General features: G+C 36.6%; 1 protein-coding gene across 1 annotated transcript; it reads right to left on the bottom strand.

Annotated features, from left to right (window-relative positions):
- Nucleotides 1-20,878: 20,878 nt before the first annotated feature.
- Nucleotides 20,879-22,392, bottom strand: LOC131629265 (uncharacterized). The gene is made up of 2 exons (XM_058900069.1): nucleotides 21,673-22,392; nucleotides 20,879-21,052 (listed from the first exon to the last, which is right to left on the bottom strand). The coding sequence occupies exons 1-2, from the start codon at nucleotides 22,390-22,392 to the stop codon at nucleotides 20,879-20,881; spliced, it is 894 nt and encodes a 297-aa protein (XP_058756052.1).
- Between the last annotated feature and the right edge of the window lie 2,775 nt (nucleotides 22,393-25,167).

The raw sequence follows: 25,167 nt of genomic DNA, 5'->3' as shown, positions 1-25,167 counted from the left end.
CATCTTGCACAATATAACATATCGAAGGACAAAAACGGATATGGAAATTTCTTAGAAGTGAAAGAAGAAATCGTAGTAGGAAGACCTCGCTCAAGAGTAAGCTGAACTTGACTACCAGAGGGCTCGTAATTTGCAATGCACAAAGTCAAAAGTTGACTGTCAAAGAGGTGTGCTCTAAAGCTACCACCACAGCCTATGTCTAGTATGGTTCGAATATGGAAAATTGAGGAAGCCAACATTTATCAATCAAAGTTAAAGGTAAGGAATATCATAGTCAAACTCAACTCAACTCGGTTTCAAAGTCACCAATATCTATCAGAACACAAGTCTCTCAAAACACAACTCACACCAAACAATTTTAGATGACAGTACAAGCTTATAAAGTATATAATACATACATCTACAAGATAACATTATATTCCCCTAGATATAAGTCAAAATATACATATGTTCACTTTAGATGGTTAATAATTCACATATTCAGGGTCACTGACAACGGTTTGGGCCACAACATAATAATTTTTTAAGTTGTCAAAACCGCATCCGACTGCAAATGAGGTCGTATCAGCCACATTTGACTTAGATTATTTGTAACACCAAGAATTGTGACACAACCGTTACCATGACCATAATTTTAGTCGGAATTCTTCACCCAGAAAGTACCAGATAAGTGAAGTGTAAATATGATGGATCATAAGAGCCACCTCGAAAAAAATGAAACCAACAAATACTAAATTATTTGCAAAATATGTCAAATTCCTTGGACGAATCACAATTTTCCCAGTGAATTAAAGGCAGTTTGAAGATATATTTTTCTCGGAGCAAGCTTAATTTATTAACTGAATGATGGCAAGCACAGCAAATTAAACTCAAATTAAAATTCTATTTAAAGGAACTCATGTTTTCATTTGAAACACCATATTGTATATAGTTTTTAGTCTTAATAGTTTTTTTTATTATAAGAGATCGTTTAATATCACTCTGTTGTTTCTTCTTTTGTAACTATCATCACTATGAGTAACTATTAAAAAATTCAATTTGATCCAATTACTTGTGATTTAATTTTGATTGATTTTCAGATATCTGAATTACAAATGTAAATATTAAGTTTATAAAGCACATGTAAATAATAGTTTGAGTAATATATAACATACTTGAAGAAGAATAAACATAAAGGAAAAGATGAGAGAGCCCTCTATTTTTTATTTATCATTGTAGTATCTGTGCCCTAGCAGCAATGTTGAAATTATGGTATGACGGACTCGGATGTCAATCCCGATGTCAAGACATCTGATCTGTTATTAATGTAGCAGAGGCATAATAGAAAGATCCCCCATTTATTAATTACTCCTAAACAGAAGTCAATAAGACCTGGGATCACACATGTTCGGTAGACATAACCAGATTATAATATTTAGATGGTTCTGTTTAGGAACAGCTAACACTTCTAAACCTGATGTTATAAACAATGTCATAACATTCATTACTGAACAAACAATGCAGAAGATAAATAACACAGTTAATTGTTAACCCAGTTCGGTCTAACTACCTACTTTGGGGGCTACCAAGCCAGGAAGAAGATTTCACTATCAGTAGTACTATTTTATGTAAACAACCTCGGGTTTACAGATAAAAAACCTCTGGTTTACCTAGTCACTACCCAATACAACCTTTATCTCAGAACTCCATCCAAGATAAGAGAACCTCTGCTCACTCCCTAGTGATACCTAATTGTTACAACCCTACAACAACTATTTACACAATTAACAATGAACAATAACTTGATCTTGCTTCACGGCTTTGATCAAGAATACAATACTCAACTCTTACCTACAGGTTTCGAGTGAGGACAATCACTTCGCTAACCTACAGGTTTCGAGAAGGACATGGCAGCCATCCCACAACCTGGGTGGTATACCTATAGAAACCCTAATGACTACATCGTTTCTAAATAAGGTTTTCTATCTAAAACTAGGTTACAAAGTTTCCTATTTATAACCTGATCCCAATTGGACTTGGGCTTACAAATCGCAGCACTCCTTGCTGTTACAAATATGCAGAACTATTCTGCTACAAATAAGGTCTTTTAATCATGAGTTTCCTAATTTATCTCCTAAATTAAACTTCTGAATCTTCAATCTTCTGATCTGATTCTTCCTGAATCTTCAATCTTCTGATCTGATTCTTCAATTATTCTTTTGACCTTTAAATATACGCCACATAGGATTAAAAAATATTCTGCGAATATCCTGTATCTGTTAAGTACAAACTGAATCTTCCTTCCAGTTCTGCAGGTGCGATGTCATGAGTTGATGTCATGACATTCCATCTAACATCTTGCTTGTACCTGTTTTGTTCTTTTTAAACTTGCAAGATTCACAATGATATTATGTTTTACTGCTATTATGTTTTAGCCAAACATAGATGCCAACCAGCCAATAAAAGCACTAACAAATGTTTTCACAACCCTCGACAATAACGCATAACAAAATAACTAACATGATCAACAATTTTCACATTCATAGACTATTTTATGGAAGGGGAGAGGGCCAATAAGATCACATAATCTTGATCTTCAGAGACGTTTGAGACTTACTCTAGTCTCAAAATGGGAGGAGCCGTAACCATAACTTCAGTTTACCTACAAATACAAACCGTTAGCATAAATCACCTATCTACTATTCAGTCCAACAACTGAGCAGAAAGCCAGAATCAAATTTGTTACAAGTTCCAAAACACCCAGTAAACCTATTTTAAACTCATTTCTTGCACACCTATTTTAGTTGGCACATTATATATTTTATGGTTATTTGATGATGGAATGATTATGCATTATAGAAGGGTTTTTAAAACTACTCATATCAAATATGGTATGACAATTGTTTTGGGTTGGCCAACGGACCATAAAGACCGGTCTAATTCACAAGTCTAATCTATTTGTGGTGTGTCAGTTACTAACTTATAATTGGACCTGCATCTAGAGACACTGCACATGATCATGCTCCTTCATTAATAATTTTTTTTAAGGTTTTTTTTAATTAAATTTAAGTGTAACAAAAAATTTATAGGTGTGTGTTTAAACTAGACATAACATTGTTCTTGTTAAAAGTATAATACGTGACAACCCCGTATGATGTAGAATTGTTAGAGGTTTTTTAGGATTGTTGTGGTGTTAGAGCAAGCTCATGCAGAGATAACGAGAAGCTCTGTATACTTGTGTTTTTTAGATGAATTGAATATCCCATCAACCTCAAAGTTTGTCTCTACGTTGAGGTATTTATCGGAGTCCTTATGGCCTGAATCTTAGGCTCCAAGAGAGTAATACGCACTCTCAAGAATGAGGATGATGGCAATCAAATCTCCTATTATTCAAGAGAATGTGATTTCCTCTTTTTGACTTCCTCTCCTGTATCGTTATAGATAAGTGTCATACCCCAAAATTTGCCCTCCGCATTTCATCCTCAATAATTCAAGGTTCAAGGGACTATTCAAAGCAGCATTCTCCTATAAATTGGAATAGAGGTGTGGATAACAGGTATTTTGGGACCCAAGCGCTTGGGCACAATTAACACAAGGGTTTTATCATTTTTGGGGGTATTTCAGGGTTTTACTAACATTTTGATTATTATTTATTTTAACATGACTAACTATTTGTAGTTAACATTGTTAATTGTTGTTAATATTAGGATTTTTTAATTAGCTTTTATTAATATTATTATTGTTTTTATTAGGTTTTTATTTTTAGGTTTTATTAATTATCATTAGTTTATATTATTATTATTATCATTATTAGTAATTAACATTAGTTAGTATTATTAGTAAATATTATTATCACTAATTATTATTATAGGATTATCTCTAGGATTAATAGGTTTAGTCTTGGTAGGCCCATTAGGTTAAAAAAACAAAAAAACTAACTAAAATAGATTTATATAAAAAAGAGAGAGGATGCTGTAAGGAGGGGATTTGGCCGCAAAAGCAAGAGAGGCGGCCTCCAAGCGTAAAACCGAGTTCATGAAACTCAAAGGAAGGACCAATTCGTTACAGCCTAATTCTGGTAGAATAAATGGTGCCAATCGATTCCTTATTAATTACTGAGCGAAACTGAATCATCAGCATCTATCAAAACGCACGCATATGTACGTGAACACTCACGGTTTGCGCTTCGAAGATGTTTGGATCGAGTTCCATCATGGAGGCATCATAAATCGATTTTTGATACGGATTCATGTTTATAACTATGTTTACGACCTCTCTGTGCCATTTGATTGAAGAATTAATGCAGGTACATATATTCACCATGGCTAGGTTTTCTGATTCATGATTTGGGGCTCCATAGGTAGAGGCAAAATTGGTCCAAACTGATAGTACCATTAGATTCGGAGGACGTTTTCTGGTCGACTACTGTTTTTATTTGGAATTTATTTTGCTTTTATATGGAGATTGGACATGGCGGGTCTATGGCTACAATCCTAAACCATTGGCAAAGGATCTGCAAATTTTGTTACAGAAAAATCGCGAAGAGGAAGAAGAAGCGCGTTTCACGTTTTAAATTCTTTTTCATTCGTTGTTTTCTATATTAAAGTTTGCGTTTGTAATTATTGCAACAAACGAGCACAGCGCACACGGCTTTGGAGAGAAACTGGTGATTGAAGGGACCTGGGTTCGATCCCAGCGTCCCAACATATATTTTTCTGATTTTACTTGTTAGCACATGCCTGCCGATCCAATGGTTCTTGCGTGCATGCTCCTACCATACGCCCCACCATCATGGCCGTCAGATACCAACTAGATCTGATCAGACGCTTGGAGATGCGCAGATGTACCATGGGGCTTCAAGGCTTCAGTATACACGATTGGTACCAGGTTTTGACATATCTATTTATTTATTTATTTAGTATTTAAATAATTAATATTTTTAAATGCAATTTTCTTATTCAATTAGAATTAGGATTAGAATAAATTAGGAGTAAGCTTAGGATTATCTTCCCGATTCCGATTTAATTAACTTAATCAGTTTTAATTATTAAAAATCATAAACCTTAATTAATATTAAATCACAAAAACCCTGCAAAGGTTATACTATTAGGGTTTACCTAATCCCATTGGCCATTTGGCCAAAATATTAGGATTCAATTTATTATTCGTTTCGACTAAATCTATTGGTCGCAATGGTTAATAATCGATTAATTATTTAGTCAAATCCAATAATTAAAATAATAATTATTTTGCTAAATGGTTTTAACCATCTTATTGGTTATGATGATTAGCATATTTCCCCTTATCAATTCGTTATTATTTGTAATCGTATTAATCGGTTATGAGAGGTAACGGTATAAAAATACAAATTCATAAAATAATAAAATACGTTAATTCATTATTAGTGATAATCGAATCAATCGATCTGAATTGGTAATGATGCAAAACCCCAATCTTTTAACTATGGTGATCAAACCTATTGATCATTGCGGTTAATTGTGCCAAATCAGGGTTGTACGCCCAGAACATCTAAAACAACTTCAAAACATTTTTCAAACATTTTTCAAACATTTTTCAAACTTCAAACTCCAAATACAGATTTTTATCTACGCCAGGCTATTCAAAGCCTTCAAACCTTCAAATCAAATTTCAAACCTTAAGGGCGTACAACCCGTCCCCCGAACTACGTTGACTCTGATTCTCCATAAGGAGATACGTAGGCACTTGGCAACAAGGCGAGTCCCCTTCCCTAAAATCTCAATTTTTCCCCTTCTCATTTCCTTAGCTATTAACCTCTGTAATTTTGCTATAAACCTTTACCTTAGATTCAAAGCCAATAGGAAAGGGTTGAGGGTGCCTAACACCTTCCCTCGACCTGAATATAGTATCTTACCCTGATCTCTTAATTGCATAGGTTTCCTATTCGCCTTGGTAGAATAGGTGGCGACTCTCTAAACATTAGATTTTTAGGCAGGTTGCTACAGCTGGCGACTCTGCTGGGGATACACTTAACGGTGAATTACTATGCTCCTAAGGCTTGAGAGGGTTTAGGTTTAGGTTTGTGGCAAATGGTTTAGGTTCTTGGCGAAATTTTAGGGTTTGGCTAATACGCCAAAAATTAGGGTTTATTTATTTTTGTAAATATCTATTTTTTAATTTTTTGTTATTCATTTATTTGTAATATATATTTTTAAATATTTGCTGCTTTAATACATTGTCTAAACTATAAGCGGCTGGATTTCGAGGTTAGTTTTTAAATATTTAAATTTAAATTTATTTATTTATTTACCTATCTTAAGGTTCATTCATTTATAGCAATTTAATTAAATATTTATTTAAATGAATATTTTTATGTCTATTGCATCTTTTGGGATATATAAAATTGTTGTTAAACCTAAGTGTGGGAGTTAACTTTGAGACCAAAAGGGGACATGAATCGCCTTACGAGTCTCACTGATAACTCCACTCGGAGTGGGTTAGGTATTTGGAAAGGTCCGAAACGAAGCTTGACTTTGTGGAGGGCTGGACTGGATACTTAGCTGATCTCTCTGGGAACCTACCCCAAAAATTCGAACCTCATGGATAAAATGAGTTGTTCTAAAATCCGAAGAGACAAAAAGTCTCGGAGGCTACGAACGACCCCATGAGACCTTCTAGAACACTCCCAAAAAAGGGTAGGCTCCCTAGAGCCGCTACGTCGAACCTATGAACCTAGGACTTTTGTGCTGTTGTGCTCTTTATATGTTTGCAATTTATATACTTCGAATATCTATGCGTTTCGATTTTGCAGGTATCCCTACGTGGTCCCTAGCCTGTAGGGACTCTAATTTCTAAAGACCATGTCTTTCCCACGAAGGACATCACCATCTATGCATCCCCTAGCATGTGGGGATTTTATTTTTATATCCTTGTATTCTTACAACTACGCTTCCTTCCCACGAAGGACATTTCCATTAACGCACGTCAATTAGCCTCTCGATGGCCATGCGATCTAGTGACTGTCTCGAACGGTCACCTCGTGCCTACACCTACGCACTCCCTAGCCTATAGGGATCTTCTCTCACACCCGTGTGTTTTCACAACGACGCGTCCTTCCCCGAAGGACAACTTCATTAGCATGCGTTCGATTGGCCTCTCGATGGCTATGAAATCTAGTGACTGTCCTGAACGGTCACTCCATGCTTATTCCCGCGCACCCTCTAACTTGTAGGGTTTGGATCTCCATTTACACATCACATCCCTAGCCTGTAGGGATTTCTCTTCGTCCACATCGTCCTTAGATAGGTTGTGTTCCGCATAGAGAACCTTCCCACGAGGGACAAATTCATTGGTACACGTTGATTGGCCTCTCGATGGCCATGAGATTTAGTGGTTGTCTTGAACGGTCACTAGCCGCTATCTTCTGCATACTCTCGAATCCAAGGGATTTCCCTTAGCGTGTCATAACATTTACCCTGTAAAGATTCCAAGAGGGTCTAATGTCGCCTCTAAGGCCATCCCTAGGATCATATGTTACACGTCTGCATACACGGAGTTACAATACAAGGAGTCTCTCGCTTACGCGTGCATTGGCATTTTCATGCATTCATACATTCTCATTTGCATTTCTATCTTCGCCCGCATCCATACCAACCGTGCTAGCCGGTTTCCCGAAACTCAAAAAAAATCAAAGGACCGTAGACTACGGAGCAAGGAGAATAAAAGATCTTAGTCTTGCTAAAGAAAAAGATGCCTCTCGCCATGCCAGCCGCATGTCCATGCCTTGTCATAACATGATTATGAATACAATGAAGGTTGTCATCGAGCAAGGATTAGTTCAACAAAGAGTTCCCTCATAGATACACTCAAGATGTATCTAGTTATAAAGGGGTTCATCTTAGAACATATCAAACTTTCAAGGACGCTCTACGATAACCTGGGGGCAGGGATTAGTCCAACTGGGGCAAAATCCTAAACAGAGATGCATAAATACGATGGAGAGAAGACGACGTGTGTTAACTCCACATCAAGGGGCAAAAGGGTCATAGGTTCTCTCTATCCATCTACAAACTCTGGAGGTTACAAACGATGTGACGCTATCCTTAAGAAAAGCAAAAGAGGTTCAGTCAAAGGAAACTCATGAAGTTCCGATACGACGAAAACCCACCGCTAACGATTTATTCCCGCCAGGTTTGACATGTCCAAAGAAAATTCGAGGTTGCCCTCACTTCTACGAGTTTAAGAATCTAAGGAGTGAAACAAGGTCAGTGGATCTACAAAGGAGATTATCCCTAGGATCAATAGGTGTTTACCGTGCTCACAATTTCAACCCTTACGACCACTAAGTGTTACTCAAGATAAAAGTTGTACCTTCGGATTAGTATTTCTAATGGGACAACCATGCAGGTTTTGGAGTCAATTCATTCACTCACTACCATGACTTTCCAGTCACACATTTCTATTTTTAGGGTTATTAACAAACTTGAGGGAGAATGACGAATACAAAAACTAAGTCCAGCTAAATATATGCTTTCAAGGTAAGACCGAGCCGAGGATGTACAGGCATTGTTTCCATTCCCAAACAGTGGAGATATAAGGATGTTAATCCCTCGTCACCCCCTCGAGCCAGGAGTTGGAGTTTGTTTCTACTTTTTCAAAGGAACCTTGATTTTAACCAGGGGCAGGGTAGATGTCAACTAATTCAATGATGTATTTTGGTTGCCAAGAGAATCAGTCAATCCAAGCATAAGGTTCAAGCATATCTTCTTCCTCGCATTCATCCAAGATTGAGGAAGCAATGGAGGTAACATTTACAACACCTTCTTCCTTATTACATCATTCAAGATCGAGGAAGTATCAAAGGCGAAGCTTACAAATCAAAATCAACATAGCAGTCACAACATGCAATATCCAAGAATCAATCTCAAAAGGAGCTTTCAAGAATAAAAAACGCCCGCTAAGTCAAAATGAAAATTCCATAAAAGGAAACAAAAAGATTTAGGCAAAATTAGGGCATCCCGATGGATCAAATTCAAAAGAATTAGTTCATGCAAAAATAAGGGATAAAAACAAAGGCTAAATACAATGGATAATCTGGTGACTGCTAAATCATCAAAGCTTCGCATCCATGCTTGGATCTTCATAATATTTTCATCAATGCTTGGACCTCTACTAAGGCTTCTGCTCAACATCGAAACTGAAACGATTCTCTTGCAAACAAAGCACATCCATTGGATTAGTAGAATTTGTAGGATCTGGAGAACATCAAGGAGAAAGGGGTGGGATAAATAAAATTTTGAGCCTTATATCCATTGTTTCTTAAAACAGGAACCAGGCCAAGTTACAACATTTAAAAGTCCTAATTGAGGCAAGGTTAACCATGAAAGCATGTTAAGCAGGATTTGTTATACTGACTCCTATGTTTGTTAAAACTACTTCTAATCACTATGCTTCTTCAAGCATTCTTTTCAAAACCATCCAGTCCTAATTCATAACGGACTTCGATTTCAAAACTTGCATACGCATTCCATTGGAGCTACTTCTCAAAAAGTACAACACCATCTACGAGTATACACTTAGCATCGAGGAAATCTCGAAATGGGTTAATCAAAGGTGATCATTTCTAATAAAGACCCTGGAGTCGGGGGAACCACATCTAGGGGGTTCTCCTAAACAGGGGCAAAAATTTCAAGGAGCACAGGAGCATACAATCGAACATCCTATCAACTAGGGGCAGTCTTCCTAAGGCTCAATCGACTTGGGGCACATCTCAAAGCAATCTCAAACAGGGGCATGTCAGACATGGGAAGAATTCAAATTCAAAAGATAGAACACTATGGATAACCTTCCATGACCTGGAGATCAGGGGCACACCCTTCAATCTAAACATCTAAGCATATGACAAGGCTATTCCCTGGGGCACTTCCTTCATAAGCATCTTTCTCCATGAAAATACTGGGGCAATGGAAATCAAACTGGGGCAAGACACACAACAAAAGGAAAAGGCGTTCTCGCACTTTACAACTTCGAACAAATATTTCTCCTAACTACGATCATCAAAGTTCAAAAACATGTATCGGGGAATCGCGCTAGCATCACACCCCACCTTATCAAACAAACCTACAACTCCAGCGAGCTATATACACTTTGGTTATTAACAACCTATCATTAGGGCATCATGCAAATACATAAATCATGCATTGCATACATGGGTTGATACATTACACCATACCTTTTCGGGTAGTCTTCTTTAAGACAAATCTCACGGTCCTTTCTAGGAGCCTCCTCAAACAGTCTTATTCAAGACGAATGATCACCATGTCCAAAAAACCTTTTTAAGTAGTCCTCTTCAGGACATTCTTTCTTTAAGCACCTTTTCAGGTAATCTTTTAAGACATTTTTTTTCCAAGTACCTTTTGAGGTAGTCTTCTTCAAGACATTTTTCTTCTAAGCACCTGTTTAGGTAGTCTTCTTCGAGACATTCTTGTCCTAAGTACTTTTTAGGTAGTCTTCTTCAAGACAATTTGTCTTCCTTTTAGGAACCTCTTCAAGTCGTCTTCTTTAAGACATTCTACGAGCCTCTTCAGGTGGTCTACTTTAAGACATTCTACGAACCTTTTTAGGTAGTCTCTTTAGACATCTTTCAACCTCTTCAGGTGGTCTTCTTTAAGATACTCTACGAACTTTTCAAGGCGGTCTTCTTTAAGACAAACTTCAGCCCTTGCTAAGAACCTTTTTTAGGTAGTCGTCTTTAAAGACATTCTCCATTCCTTGCTAAGAACTTCTTCAGGTGGTCTTCTTTAAGACAAATTTCTATCTACTCTAAGAATCTTTTCAGGTAGTCTTCTTTAAGACAAATGTTCACTTCCATTCAAAGGACCTTTTCAGGTAATCTTACAGAAGACATTGCTTCATTCCACACATTACATCAACCAACATATGCATAAGCATAAGCATTACCCCATACATCCAAACATCCAATTCAAAACTCTGGTACTAAGCTACATTGTCCACCTGCTTCCCGGTAACCTTACCGATGCCAGTAACCTTACTGAGATTTATTTTCCAATCACCTGATTGATGTTTTCCGGTAACCTCACCGATGATAGCAACCTTGCTGTTCATTTCACGCATCAGCATACATACATACGCACTAGCATATGCATATCATCTAACGCATTCACATATCACAAAAAACCCAATTTTTATTGGCCATCCAAATCATTTTCAAAGTCAGTTCCCGTCTGACTGTTACATCAAAATCCAGTTCCCGTCTGGTAGTCAGTTCCCGTCTGACTGTTACATCAAAATCCAGTACCCGTCTGGTAGTTAGTTCTCGTCTGACTGTTACATCAAAATCCAGTGCCCGTCTGGTAGTCAGTTCCCTTCTGACTGTGACAACAGCCCAGTCTCCGACCCTCGAGTCGTGAGTCTAAAAACAGGTGAATCTTTTTCATGCAGGTAAGTTCGCTAGAACTATAGCAGGCGGTCACTCTTATGCAGGTACGCTTGTCAGAACTATGGCAGGTAATTCCTTTGGTGCAGGTGAATTGTCCGAACTAGGACAGATGATCCTATTGGTGCAGGTGAACTTGCTAGAACTATAGCAAGCAATCCTATTGGAGTCCACAAACTGCGAGTAGCTTACCAGCACTATGGTAAGTGAGAAGTTCACAAACTGCGAGTAGCTTACCAGCACTATGGTAAGTGAGAAGTTCACAAACTGCGAGTAGCTTACAGAAGTTCACAAACTGCGAGTAGCTTACCAGCACTATGGTAAGTGAGAAGTTCATAAACTGCGAGTAGCTTGCCAGAACTATGGTAAGTGAGAAGTTCACAAACTGCGAGTAGCTTACCAGCACTATGGTAAGTGAGAAGTTCACAAACTACGAAGACTTACTAGAACTATAGTAAGTGAGGGGTTCACAAACTACGAAGACTTACTAGAACTATAGTAAGTGAGGGGTTCACAAACTACGAAGACTTACTAGAACTATAGTAAGTAGGGGTTCACAAACTGCGGAGGCTTGATGACCATAGCGAGCCAATTACACAACCAACAGAAGGTCCTCGCTATTCCTTTTCAGGAACCTTTCCAGTAAGTCTGCTTCAAAACGTATTCCATCCTTTCTAGGAGCTTTTCCAGGCATACAAGGTTTTTCAAATGATTCCTCAACCGGGTTTATCACGTTAGTCCCTCGGCAGTGATCTTCTCCAAAACATCACCAATAACACGCAAATGTTTTATCTTTCTTTTCAGAATTACTAACATACTTCAATGGACACAACTAACAATCATGCATCATTCAACTAACATACCTCATTCATACATAATGCATATACATACACCGCTCTCATTTATTTTGAGAAGCTCAACTGCATCATGCATCGCATGCATCATAAGCATTGCATAAAATTCAAGTTGCCTTTTCAGGCCATGCTATAATCAAAGTACAGGGTTCCTTCCAGAAAGCATTTGCTTCATATGCTGAAAAATGGTGTTTACCTTGGGTGGCATCTGTAAGCCCATCCCTCACGGAATTTATTCCCAACGCATGCAAATTTCAGGGCATTTCAGTGTCCAATCATCTTCTACCTTTAGATCACGATAGGCAGACGTGTCTATCTGATTCTTCAGGTTTAAGAAGATTGAACAGGGGCAGCTGTCATACCCCAAAATTTGCCCTCCGCATTTCATCCTCAATAATTCAAGGTTCAAGGGACTATTCAAAGCAGCATTCTCCTATAAATTGGAATAGAGGTGTGGATAACAGGTATTTTGGGACCCAAGCGCTTGGGCACAATTAACACAAGGGTTTATCATTTTTGGGGGTATTTCAGGGTTTTACTAACATTTTGATTATTATTTATTTTAACATGACTAACTATTTGTAGTTAACATTGTTAATTGTTGTTAATATTAGGATTTTTTTAATTAGCTTTTATTAATATTATTATTGTTTTTATTAGGTTTTTATTTTTAGGTTTTATTAATTATCATTAGTTTATATTATTATTATTATCATTATTAGTAATTAACATTAGTTAGTATTATTAGTAAATATTATTATCACTAATTATTATTATAGGATTATCTCTAGGATTAATAGGTTTAGTCTTGGTAGGCCCATTAGGTTAAAAAAACAAAAAAACTAACTAAAATAGATTAATATAAAAAAGAGAGAGGATGCTGTAAGGAGGGGATTTGGCCGCAAAAGCAAGAGAGGCGGCCTCCAAGCGTAAAACCGAGTTCATGAAACTCAAAGGAAGGACCAATTCGTTACAGCCTAATTCTGGTAGAATAAATGGTGCCAATCGATTCCTTATTAATTACTGAGCGAAACTGAATCATCAGCATCTATCAAAACGCACGCATATGTACGTGAACATTCACGGTTTGCGCTTCGAAGATGTTTGGATCGAGTTCCATCATGGAGGCATCATAAATCGATTTTTGATACGGATTCATGTTTATAACTATGTTTACGACCTCTCTGTGCCATTTGATTGAAGAATTAATGCAGGTACATATATTCACCATGGCTAGGTTTTCTGATTCATGATTTGGGGCTCCATAGGTAGAGGCAAAATTGGTCCAAACTGATAGTACCATTAGATTCGGAGGACGTTTTCTGGTCGACTACTGTTTTTATTTGGAATTTATTTTGCTTGTATATGGAGATTGGACATGGCGGGTCTATGGCTACAATCCTAAACCGTTGGCAAAGGATCTGCAAATTTTGTTACAGAAAAATCGCGAAGAGGAAGAAGAAGCGCGTTTCACGTTTTAAATTCTTTTTCATTCGTTGTTTTCTATATTAAAGTTTGCGTTTGTAATTATTGCAACAAACGAGCACAGCGCACACGGCTTTGGAGAGAAACTGGTGATTGAAGGGACCTGGGTTCGATCCCAGCGTCCCAACATATATTTTTCTGATTTTACTTGTTAGCACATGCTTGCCGATCCAATGGTTCTTGCGTGCATGCTCCTACCATACGCCCCACCATCATAGCCGTCAGATACCAACTAGATCTGATCAGACGCTTGGAGATGCGCAGATGTACCATGGGGCTTCAAGGCTTCAGTATACACGATTGGTACCAGGTTTTGACATATCTATTTATTTATTTAGTATTTAAATAATTAATATTTTTAAATGCAATTTTCTTATTCAATTAGAATTAGGATTAGAATAAATTAGGAGTAAGCTTAGGATTATCTTCCCGATTCCGATTTAATTAACTTAATCAGTTTTAATTATTAAAAATCATAAACCTTAATTAATATTAAATCACAAAAACCCTGCAAAGGTTATACTATTAGGGTTTACCTAATCCCATTGGCCATTTGGCCAAAATATTAGGATTCAATTTATTATTCGTTTCGACTAAATCTATTGGTCGCAATGGTTAATAATCGATTAATTATTTAGTCAAATCCAATAATTAAAATAATAATTATTTTGCTAAATGGTTTTAACCATCTTATTGGTTATGATGATTAGCATATTTCCCCTTATCAATTCGTTATTATTTGTAATCGTATTAATCGGTTATGAGAGGTAACGGTATAAAAATACAAATTCATAAAATAATAAAATACGTTAATTCATTATTAGTGATAATCGAATCAATCGATCTGAATTGGTAATGATGCAAAACCCCAATCTTTTAACTATGGTGATCAAACCTATTGATCATTGCGGTTAATTGTGCCAAATCAGGGTTGTACGCCCAGAACATCTAAAACAACTTCAAAACATTTTTCAAACATTTTTCAAACATTTTTCAAACTTCAAACTCCAAATACAGATTTTTATCTACGCCAGGCTATTCAAAGCCTTCAAACCTTCAAATCAAATTTCAAACCTTAAGGGCGTACAACCCGTCCCCCGAACTACGTTGCCTCTGATTCTCCATAAGGAGATACGTAGGCACTTGGCAACAAGGCGAGTCCCCTTCCCTAAAATCTCAATTTTTCCCCTTCTCATTTCCTTAGCTATTAACCTCTGTAATTTTGCTATAAACCTTTACCTTAGATTCAAAGCCAATAGGAAAGGGTTGAGGGTGCCTAACACCTTCCCTCGACCTGAATATAGTATCTTACCCTGATCTCTTAATTGCATAGGTTTCCTATTCGCCTTGGTAGAATAGGTGGCGACTCTCTAAACATTAGATTTTTAGGCAGGTTGCTACAATAAGGACACATCACTCTCTCGTTTTCGTAGAAGGTAAATGATTTAGGAAATGGGCGCCATAACTAAATGGAAAGCGCTCGTTCATATAACTGGGCGGCTAGAAAGTTAGCATGAGTTATATATTATGTTGCATCTTCTTAGATAACTTCTATGTTGCTTCTTGTGAATCTATTATAGTTAGACAAATACACAGTCTCTCAAGTATGAGAACTTGAAAAGGACAAAGTGATTTAGCTTAATCACCTCTACTCATTTGGAAGGGTCTCTTAGGTGTACCTAGGGAAAGTCCCTCAAGCATGGTTTGGATAGAGCTCCAAGTGTGTACCTGGCCAAAACACACAACGCCTTCAGGCATAAATTCCAGGCTTTGGAACATATACCTTCTTCCCGCCATGTGATGCAAGCAACTAGAGTCCAGGTACCATGATAGGTGTTTCAACAGAGCTACAAAGAATATATGCAACATAGATTATCTGTTTCTTGGGTCCTTTCTTGTTGATTTTCCATAGTTTTTAACAACCTTGGGTTTAACAGCAGAGGAATCATATTTTCGGGATTTAAAACAAGAAGGTTTAGCCAAAGGTTCTGCCTTAGGCTTAGAATCAGATTTCTCTTTTTCTTTTCCTTGTCTTTTGGCACAAACCAAGCAAGGAAAAAATGGGAATGAAGAGTATTAGGTTTATCTTTCTTATCATAATTGGATTCGTCATAGGAGTTGTAGCCAATACCATATGTCCCATTTCTACTTATGCCATAGATCATAGAAGCCATCATACTTCTCCTTATGCTTCTGGCTAAGAACTTCTGAAAAGCTTTGTCATATTTTTTAATCACATCATCGGTACTTTTAGAAGCTTTTAGAAGAGCTCAGGTGCCTTGAGGCCAAAATTCTCATCCTTAAGAAAAAGAGTATCTTCATTTAAAATGAAGAGATCTTCCTTAAGCTTGTTGTTTTTAGAAGATATATATTCATGAGACTTTTTAAGTTCCTTGAATTCAATCTTGAGTAACTCATGTATTTCCATAATTTCAATTAATAAAGTAAATAATTCTAAGTGAGAAAGGTCAGAAAATACCTCTTTGGAGATTACCATTCTTCGCCTGATTCTGAGCCTGCTTTGCCTTCTAAAAATATCTCTACATCTGAAGTAGCGTCACATTAGCCTGATCTTCTTCTAACTCATCTTAAGAGGAATCAGAATCTTCCCAAGTTGCCATCAAACCTTTCTTCTTGCTTTTGAGAACTTTCCTTTTGGACTTGTCCTTCTGAAGTTCAGGACAGTCAAACTTGAGGTGTCCTGGCTCTTTGCATTCATAACAAATAACTTCTTTGCCAGAGACAATTCACCTTCGACTTCATCAGAATCCTCAATCTCTTCAGCTTAAAGAGCTTTGTGAAGGTTCAAAAAATACAATAAGGGGGGGTTGAATTGGGTTTTTAATAAAATAAAAACTTATGACATGTTTAGTTATCCTGGTTCGTTTGAACTCAAACTACTCCAGTCCACCCGCCAAGGTGATTTTGCCTCTCTCTTACGAGGACTTAATCCATTAAATCAATCTTGATTACAACAACATTCACAATGACAACCGTCAAAGTCTTCTTGAGATAAACCACACCCCGATTTCTCAAGGAACAATAACAGCAAAACTTAATCTTATGTGTTTACAGAAGTGATTCTAATAAGCTGTATCACGAGTGTGATGTATACACAATGTTTGAGAACGATGCACAAAAATAAAAGAATGAATAGTAATTTAAGAGCTTTTCTTTATAGTTTGTGCGTAAGAATTCTTGTCTTTAACTTCAGTAGTGTCTTTAATATATAGTGAAGCTTTTGGAACCGTTTGAGAGACACACTTTTCACTTATGATTTAAGACCTTTCCAAAGATAGAGATTTTGTCCGTAGAATTGTTAATCCAGTCGTTAATAGAAGATCTTGAATTTAATACTTCTTAACGTAAATGAGTATGAGAGAGTTAGTGCAAGAAGCATTTCCATATCAGAGCTTTATCAGAACTTCTTTGTCATAGAAACCACAGTCAAAACCTGAGCAATCGACAACCTTACTACTATGATCTTGAAGAGCTAGTTGTAGTGACTATAAGAACATGATCTTCTTAGAACCGAGATCAAGTGGAAACTACTTCTTGTTCTTGTGGACTTAGTCTTCGGAACTTCTTATTTTTATAAACTTCCATCAGAGTTTAAATCTTTTTATTCTTATAACCTCTCTCTCGATGAAGCCTTCTGATTCTGAGAGAGCAATGTTCAGAGTATCTTCTTCTTATAAGCTTCCCTTAATGCAGCCTTCTTCTTATGAAAAATTATTGTTTCCTGCTTCAGAACTTCTGTAACATAAATAAACGATTAGGGAGCATATATGTTCTTACTAAAATTATGTGTTTGTTATCATCAAAACTATTTCAAAGATGTAGAACCAAACTTTGTTCTAACAGTCTCCCCCTTTTTTATGATGACAAAAACTCATATATTTTGAATAAATAATTGACATAAGAAATATCAAAAACTCCCCCTGAGTTGGAAACTCCCCCAGAGTTTAATAATTAGAAGATTTAAATTTGAATACTTCCCTGATTAGGTGTCCTTGAATCACAAGTTAGGATGAAGCTTATAAGTGTTTTTATCCAGAAGTTTCATGTTCTTAAAAGATGATTTAACAAATATATTAAATAGAAATGTTTGAGGCATTAATCCAGGTAAACTGTTATGAATTCAAAATATTCTATGTTCTCCCCTTTTTTGTCAATAATCAAAAAGATGCATAAACATACACAATTAATATAGAGACAAAACATTCATTCATTTAATAACTCAGATGAAGCGATAACATAACATTAGCAATAAAAAACAACAGAAGACATAATAGGATATAGACAATTAAGGTTGTGGAGCAGATGGGAGTCTTGTAATCAAAGTAGCCAGAAGATCCTTGATCTCCTTGCTGTATTTCTCTTGTGCGCCCAAAATGCCTTTGATTTCCTTATTTGTTTCATCTTGTTTGTCCAATCTGGCTCTAACAACTTCATTTTCCTTCTTCAGTTCTTCTAGGGTTTTCAGCACCAGAGAGGATGAAACATCAACAGAAGAATTGGGAAGCTCAGAAACTGTTGTTGCCGCTGCTTGTTCAAAAGAAGTCTCAGCAGACTTATCTTTATCTACAAACACAACCATTTATTGGGGTTTAGGAGATTTCTCTTTAGCTTTTAAATTGAGTTTCTCCACCCATGGTTGGTTATCCAGATAAAAAACTAGTTTGTTTTCCCAGAGACTTTGAATTTGATTTTTGAGTGCCTTCAGATGGTCGCAGAAGTTCTATTGGGCAAGGTCATAACTGATCTCCTTCATCTTCAGCGACTCTTTGTTGAACCATTTTCAGAACTGGGTCCAGAGGTAGTCAGAGGCAGCTGGATTTACATTTTCCAAATAGGTTTGCTCCAGAGAATTAACCCACCCCTGTATTTCATTCTCAAAAGCCATCATAGACTTACCAACATCTTATTTGGATGGTTTTGGTTCGAGTTTGGGAATTGCTAATTTCTGAGAAGATGATACAAGTTTGTCTCATGCTTCTAGGTCAATGATGGTTTTGAGGGTGTCTTCAGAAGGTTCTGAAGGGGGTGGGGACGGAGTATCGGAAATGATAATGGGGGAGCTCGGAGAAGTTGTTTCAAAAAGATATGAAACATAAGGGAAAGGGATGATAATAGGTAAGTTTTCAAGAGAAAAATAAATGCCAGAACCGGGAGCTATTTGTCTAGAGGAGTTATTTGGATATTTTGTTTGAGGAGCGTCAAAAGATGGTTCAAAGTGTTCAATGTCTTCTAGAACTTGAGCAAGTTCTGGTTGAGTAGAAGGTGGGTCATTTAGAGAGTTTAGTGGAACATAGGTGTCAACTTCCATATCGAAATCATCAATTGTTTGAGGTTTTGGTTTGTCAGTAGGATGTTGGGATGGTGGTGTTTCAGATGTTGATAAAAAGACAGAATTTACAACTGAAATAAAGGATTAATTACCTTTCTTTTTAGCATCTTTAGGAGTCTTCTGAGAGGTTCCTTCACCAGCTTTCCTCTTCTTATTTTTTCTGATGACCACTTTTGGAGCTGGTTTCCTGAGGTCTCGAATGTTGACTTCTCGAATAGTTCTGTCACTTTTACATGCTTCCAGATATCTAACGACAATGTCTGGAGAAGTCTCTGCTGAGAAGAGAGGAAAATCATCTAGTGGCACCCTTCTGGTAGTAATGACTTCCTTGGTGGTGAGAGATGGATCCTTTTTAATTGCTTCAATAATTTTCATCTTTTTGAGATTCTTCGCATTGAAGGGTTTTCCAGCGATTGCTTCTAGAACATCAGTTTACTGTGTTTCTGTCAGATGTTCTACTAGCCTGTTTTTTGTTAGGATATTTGAGATGAGTCTCCCCAGAGGAATCCAGTCTCTTTTGGTTTTCACATATTCTCTTGTTTATTTGACACTTGTTTTTAAGTGGGAAAAAAGTGAGTGAGGGAGGTGAACTTTCTGATTGGTGGAGATGAAATACAACAGGTATTGTTGATCAATGTTGATGTGGTCTGAGGAATTTGTTGCTTTGCGGCGGTGAATACAACCCAGAAGTATTCTAGCCCAAATTCTGAGATGGCTTTTCAACTCTTTGAATTTTTTGGAAGGTTGTCCAGATGTGAAGATTTCTTTGGAGACAGGGGTAAGATCAGCGTTCTTGTCTCCCATATCTGTACACTTGATTCCATTTCCATCATGGCCTATGAGTCTTCCAATAAGATCTTCAGTAATGAAGATCTTATTCCCCATCACATAGGAGGTAACTTGATGATTTGAAGCAGTCGCATGAATCCATAATTCTTTTACCAGTTTAGGGAAAACTGGACCCATAAGCCTATCAAAGAACCTTCCCCAGCCTTGAAACTCAACATCTTAAGTAAGTTCGCAGCCATTTTCTTTCATACTTTCAAAATCCATCATCATTTCACAAATAACTTCTAGAGAGTCGATGGGAGTGAGTAGGGTTCTTACAGGTTCGACATAACTTTCTTCAGGGTTGATTTGAGCAACAGAACCTTGAATTTGTTGTGATTGAGAAGAGGAAGCCATTGTAGGATATTAGGGATGAAAAGGGGTTTTAGGGTTTCTTTTTAAGGAAAAACGAGAGAAGGAAAAATAGAGAATTTAATCACAAGAGAAGGAAAGTGAAAATGAGAGAGTGATAGAGAAGTGAGAGTGTGTGCATATATATAGGTAAGTCAAACGGGAACAAAAACATGCTTTTAATGGCATTAATTAAAATAAATGAAATTATTAAAGGTAAATGATTTCTGACGGAGGAATAGCGTGAGAAATTTTGAAAACAATTATCGATGTGACTCGCGCCTCAATACATCAACTCAAGCGTTTCAGCCAGTAAGAGCTAGAACACACGTTCGGTCTCAGACGCTGATTTGTCGCTTATAGTTGACAGCTGTTGATATTGTGAATAGCATGATGTATGAATTTTTCAAGTCTTGAGAAATCTGACACGAATTATCTTCAGACTAGGAGAGATAACTCGTCAAATGTTCACAAGGGTCAGTAGAGCAGCAACAGAATAAAGAATCAATGATAAAAGAGAAACTAACTCATAAGAGAAATTATCAGATCTTCTAGCTTTTGTTGTGTTTGTTGAAGCTTCTGAATTAGCTATTCAAATCATTCTGAAGGAAAATTTAGAGTTGATGTTGAATTCCTCCTGGCTTTCTCCGCGCTGAGATCTGCTGCTTTAAGATCCAGACTTTGGAACATATGCTTTTTTCCCATCATGTGTCGAGAGCATCCAGAGTCCAGGTACCATGATTGGTGTTTCAACTTTGCTGTTAAGCACATCTACAACATAGATAATTTTGTCCTTAGGTACCCATACTTTTTTTGGGTCCTTGTTTGTTAGTTTTTGCTAACTTCTGATCGAGTTTTAATTTCTCAACAGAATTTGCAAGATAAGAGTTGCTAGTATATTTGATATCATGTGTGTGGCCATAAGTGAAATGTGATTTTAAAGGTGTGAGATTTATAACCATATCATCTACATGTTTAGGTTGATATGGTTTCTCATTTTTTTGGTTTAATATACTCTATACCTTTTCTAGAGTTTCTGCTAACTCCATAAGTCATTGAGGCCATTTTACTTCGATCTATACTTTTAGCTAGAAATTTTTGAAAACTTTGATCATATTGTTTTATGACATCATTAGAGCATGTGAAAGCTTTTGAGTTAGAATCTTCCTGAGTTTGTTTCAGCTCGTTTTTAATAATCAAGTTTTCATTTTCAAGTTTAGAAAGATTTTATTTTTTAACTAAGAATTTTCTAATTTAAGCTTTCTGGAATCTTTAGAATCAGATACTAGACCATGTTTCAGGTTCTTGTATTTGATTCTAAGGTTCTGATGTTTTTCAAGAATTTATGACAGACTTTTTTCTAATTGATATCTAGAGAATTTAGAAAATACCTCTTCTACTTCTGAATCTGATTCAGATTCTGATGAGCTGGTATCACTTAATGTGTTTTCCATCAATGCAATGTTGGCACATTCATCTTCTGATTCTACTTCAGAAGATTCTGAGTCATCCCATGTAGCCATCATACTTTTCTTCTTTTCTTTGTTGAAGTTTTTCTTTGGCTTTTCTTTTTGTAGTTTTGGGCAATCGCTTTTGTAGTGACCAGGTTCATTGCATTCGTAGCATATCACTTCTCTGTTTCTAGACTTTCTGTGTCCAAAAGATGATTCAGAGTAGTCATCAGATCTTCTATAGTTTCTGGGTTTCCTTTGTTTATGTTTCCAGAGTTGTTGGACTCTTTTGGATATGAGAGATAGTTCATCTTCTTCTGATGAGGAACCTCCAGAGCTTTCTTCTTCTTCCTGAAATGCATTAGTTTTAAATTTATTTTTAGAGTTAAGAGCGAGAGACTTACCTTTTTTCTGGGGATCATCTTCTTCTAGTTCTATCCCATGAATCCTCAAGGAGATGATAAGTTCTTCTAGAGATATAGCATTCAGATCTTTTGCAGGCTTCAAAGTTGTGACCATCGGTCTCCACTTCTTTGGTAAGCTTCTGATGATTTTCTTTACATGATCAGCAGTGGAGTATCCTTTGTCCAGAACTTTCAGACCAGACACAAGAATTTGAAACCTTGAAAACATAGTTTCAACAGTTTCATCTTCTTCCATCTTGAATGCTTCATACTTCTGAATGAGTGCATGATCAGTGTATTTTGATACACGATCCTCTATGTTTATACTTTTACATTTCCATGTTTTATTTTGGTTATTTTTCCCTTTTAATGTGTTTTTATAATTTAGTTTATTTTTGTACTTATTTGATTTTCGTACTTAATTTTCAGCTTTAGCAGCTTTCACGAAAACGATCATAACTGGAGTTTCAAGAATCCGATTGAGGCGTTTTGATAATCCCCGAAAGCTAAGAGAGAGAGCTACGACTTTCATGTTGGAGTCGAAGTCAGATTTGGAACCTATAATTCCCAGATTTTCGTATGAAGCTGCAACACTATTTTATTTTCAGTTTTTGGGTCGTTAAGTAGTGGGTCGGGTTCTGGATGTTTTTGACCCAGTTGGGTTATTATGACCCGAATTTCCTTTTGTCTTCTCTTTAGCTAGGTCTGGCCGTACAGCTACTATTCACTTTCACAATTCACGAAAAGAATACTCTTTGCTCTATACGCTTGAATGGAGAACTAATCACCAGACTTATCTACTGTAATCGGTTTCCACCGCAACTTTGAGGTTTTATAATTTTCAGTAATCAATTTTGCCTTTCAATACTATGCTATATATCTTGTTTGCTTAATTCAAATTATTTAGACCAAGTATTGATTAATTTCGATTGTACCTAATATTCCTTTACTTTATCGCGTTTGCTTAATTCGCGTATGTTTGATCGTGTTTGCTTAATTAACGAAGGATTTAACCCGTTTGCTTAATTCGGGATTTAGGAATATAAGTCTTTTAGTGTCAGTTAGGCTTGTAAATTGATACTATTATCGAAAAGGGATTAGAATCCGCTTAGGACATGGAAATTATATGAATCAATGATAAGTTGGGAAACTGAAACAGTAGATTAGTCATTTAGCTTATTTTTAGAATCACTTATTTTAAGCACTTTTTGTTAATCAAAAACCAAACCAACTCCCCCAATTCGATTTCAGTAGTAATAACTAAGAATCCTTGAGAGACGATATTCGAGTTAATTTGTCGCCGTACTACGTTTTTGAAAACTACTCGTTTTTTTTATCCGCGCGCGACAGCGGATCAAATTGGCACTGTTGTCGGGGATTCTTATCGTTAGTAACTAATTTTAGAGTCTTAGGTTAAGTGTTTGTGCGTTTAGGCCATAGGTTCCTCGCGGTTTCGGTCATAACGCCTTTTTGAGTCGAAAAAATGGTTTTTTTTTTGGAAATTGAGTCTGATCGATAATCTGTTTTTGCCTACTGGGAGCAGAAAAATTATGCGATCAATACTCCCTTACTCTAGAAGAGTAAGGGAATTCGACCCCAAATCGCCAAATTCATTGTTTTTCTATTTTTAATGAATTTTTTACTGTTTTCATAGAGTCGAAAAAATCCAAAAAAAAATCCCAAAATTCTTATTTGTCTTAATTAGATTAAATTTTGTGTTTTTATATATTTATGAATTTATTTTAATCGTTTTTCGTCTTTCTATTTGTTTCTGCCTATTTGGGACATAGTTGGTATTTCTGTGTTTGTTGATAACATGGCTGAACAAAGAACTTTGAGACAGTTGGCTGCCCCTGATGCAAACTATAATGGTTTATGTATTGTTTATTCCGCAGCTGATGCACCTTTTGAATTGGAATATGGTTTAACACATTTGTTGCCTAGGTTTAATGGTTTTGCAGGTGAGGATCCGCATAAGCATCTGAAGGAATTTCAGGTTGTGTGCTCTGCACCTTCCAAACCTTCACTAGAGGATATTGTCAAACAAATGGCTGCAAATAATCTTCAGTATCAACAACAAATAGATTCTACTCTTCAGACTTTGCAAACACAAATTGGACATCTTGCCACTTTGATGAATGTCATGCAGCAAGCTCAAGGATCAAACCAACAACCATTGGAAGAGCAATCTGTTTTTCAAAAAGAGTTGCTTTCTGAAAATGTTGAGGATACTTGTACTAATTTGTTTGCAGATGATTTTCCATCATTGTGTAGTTTTGATGATGTTTACTCTTGTGATGTTTGTACTGACACTAAAATTTGCTCTGTTTGTGCTGAGATTGAGGCTACCTTGCAGGTTGATGTTTCTCATGCAGATAAAGTCATACATGAAGTCTTTTATGCGGCTGAAGCTCTTGACACCCCGGCTGCCCCAAACACTCCATCCATCAAGCAACCCCCGTCCTTAGAGCTGAGACAACTCCATGAAAACCTGAAATACGCTTATTTAGAGAGCAATGAAAAACTCCCGGTTATAATTTCTTCTAACATTGATTTTGATCAAGAAAATAAGCTATTGCAGGTTTTGAAGAAGCATAAGAAGGTGATTGGGTGGACTTTGACTGAAATTTCTGATATTAGCCCATCTATGATTTTGCATATGGTCTCAATTGAAGGGGAAGATGAAACAAAAGTAGTGGGGCAACCCCTCAATCTTTTGATCTCTGATGTTGTGGAAAAGAAGATCACGTGCCCATTCAACACTTTTATTTATCGAAGATTCTTCTTTGATCCTGGAATAAAAGGCGAAGGCACTAATAAAAATTGCAAGTTCAATGGACATTACCCAAAGCTACTCCATGAGATCCCCACTTTGGAAGAAGAGAATGTAGAAGATATCTCTTTAGGAAAGACTGCTTATGTGATCACTTATCCTCCTTGACTACTCGGGTGTGTTCTTTCCTTTCTCTCACTCTTATTTTATATTAATGTTCTTTCATTGAGGACAATGCTTATTTTAAGTGTGGGGGAA

Source organism: Vicia villosa, unplaced genomic scaffold (genome assembly GCF_029867415.1).
Source record: "Vicia villosa cultivar HV-30 ecotype Madison, WI unplaced genomic scaffold, Vvil1.0 ctg.000540F_1_1, whole genome shotgun sequence".
Classification (NCBI taxonomy): Eukaryota; Viridiplantae; Streptophyta; class Magnoliopsida; order Fabales; family Fabaceae; genus Vicia; species Vicia villosa.
The sequence above is the reverse complement of the archived record's forward strand: the minus strand, read 5'-3'. Positions and strand labels throughout refer to the sequence as shown.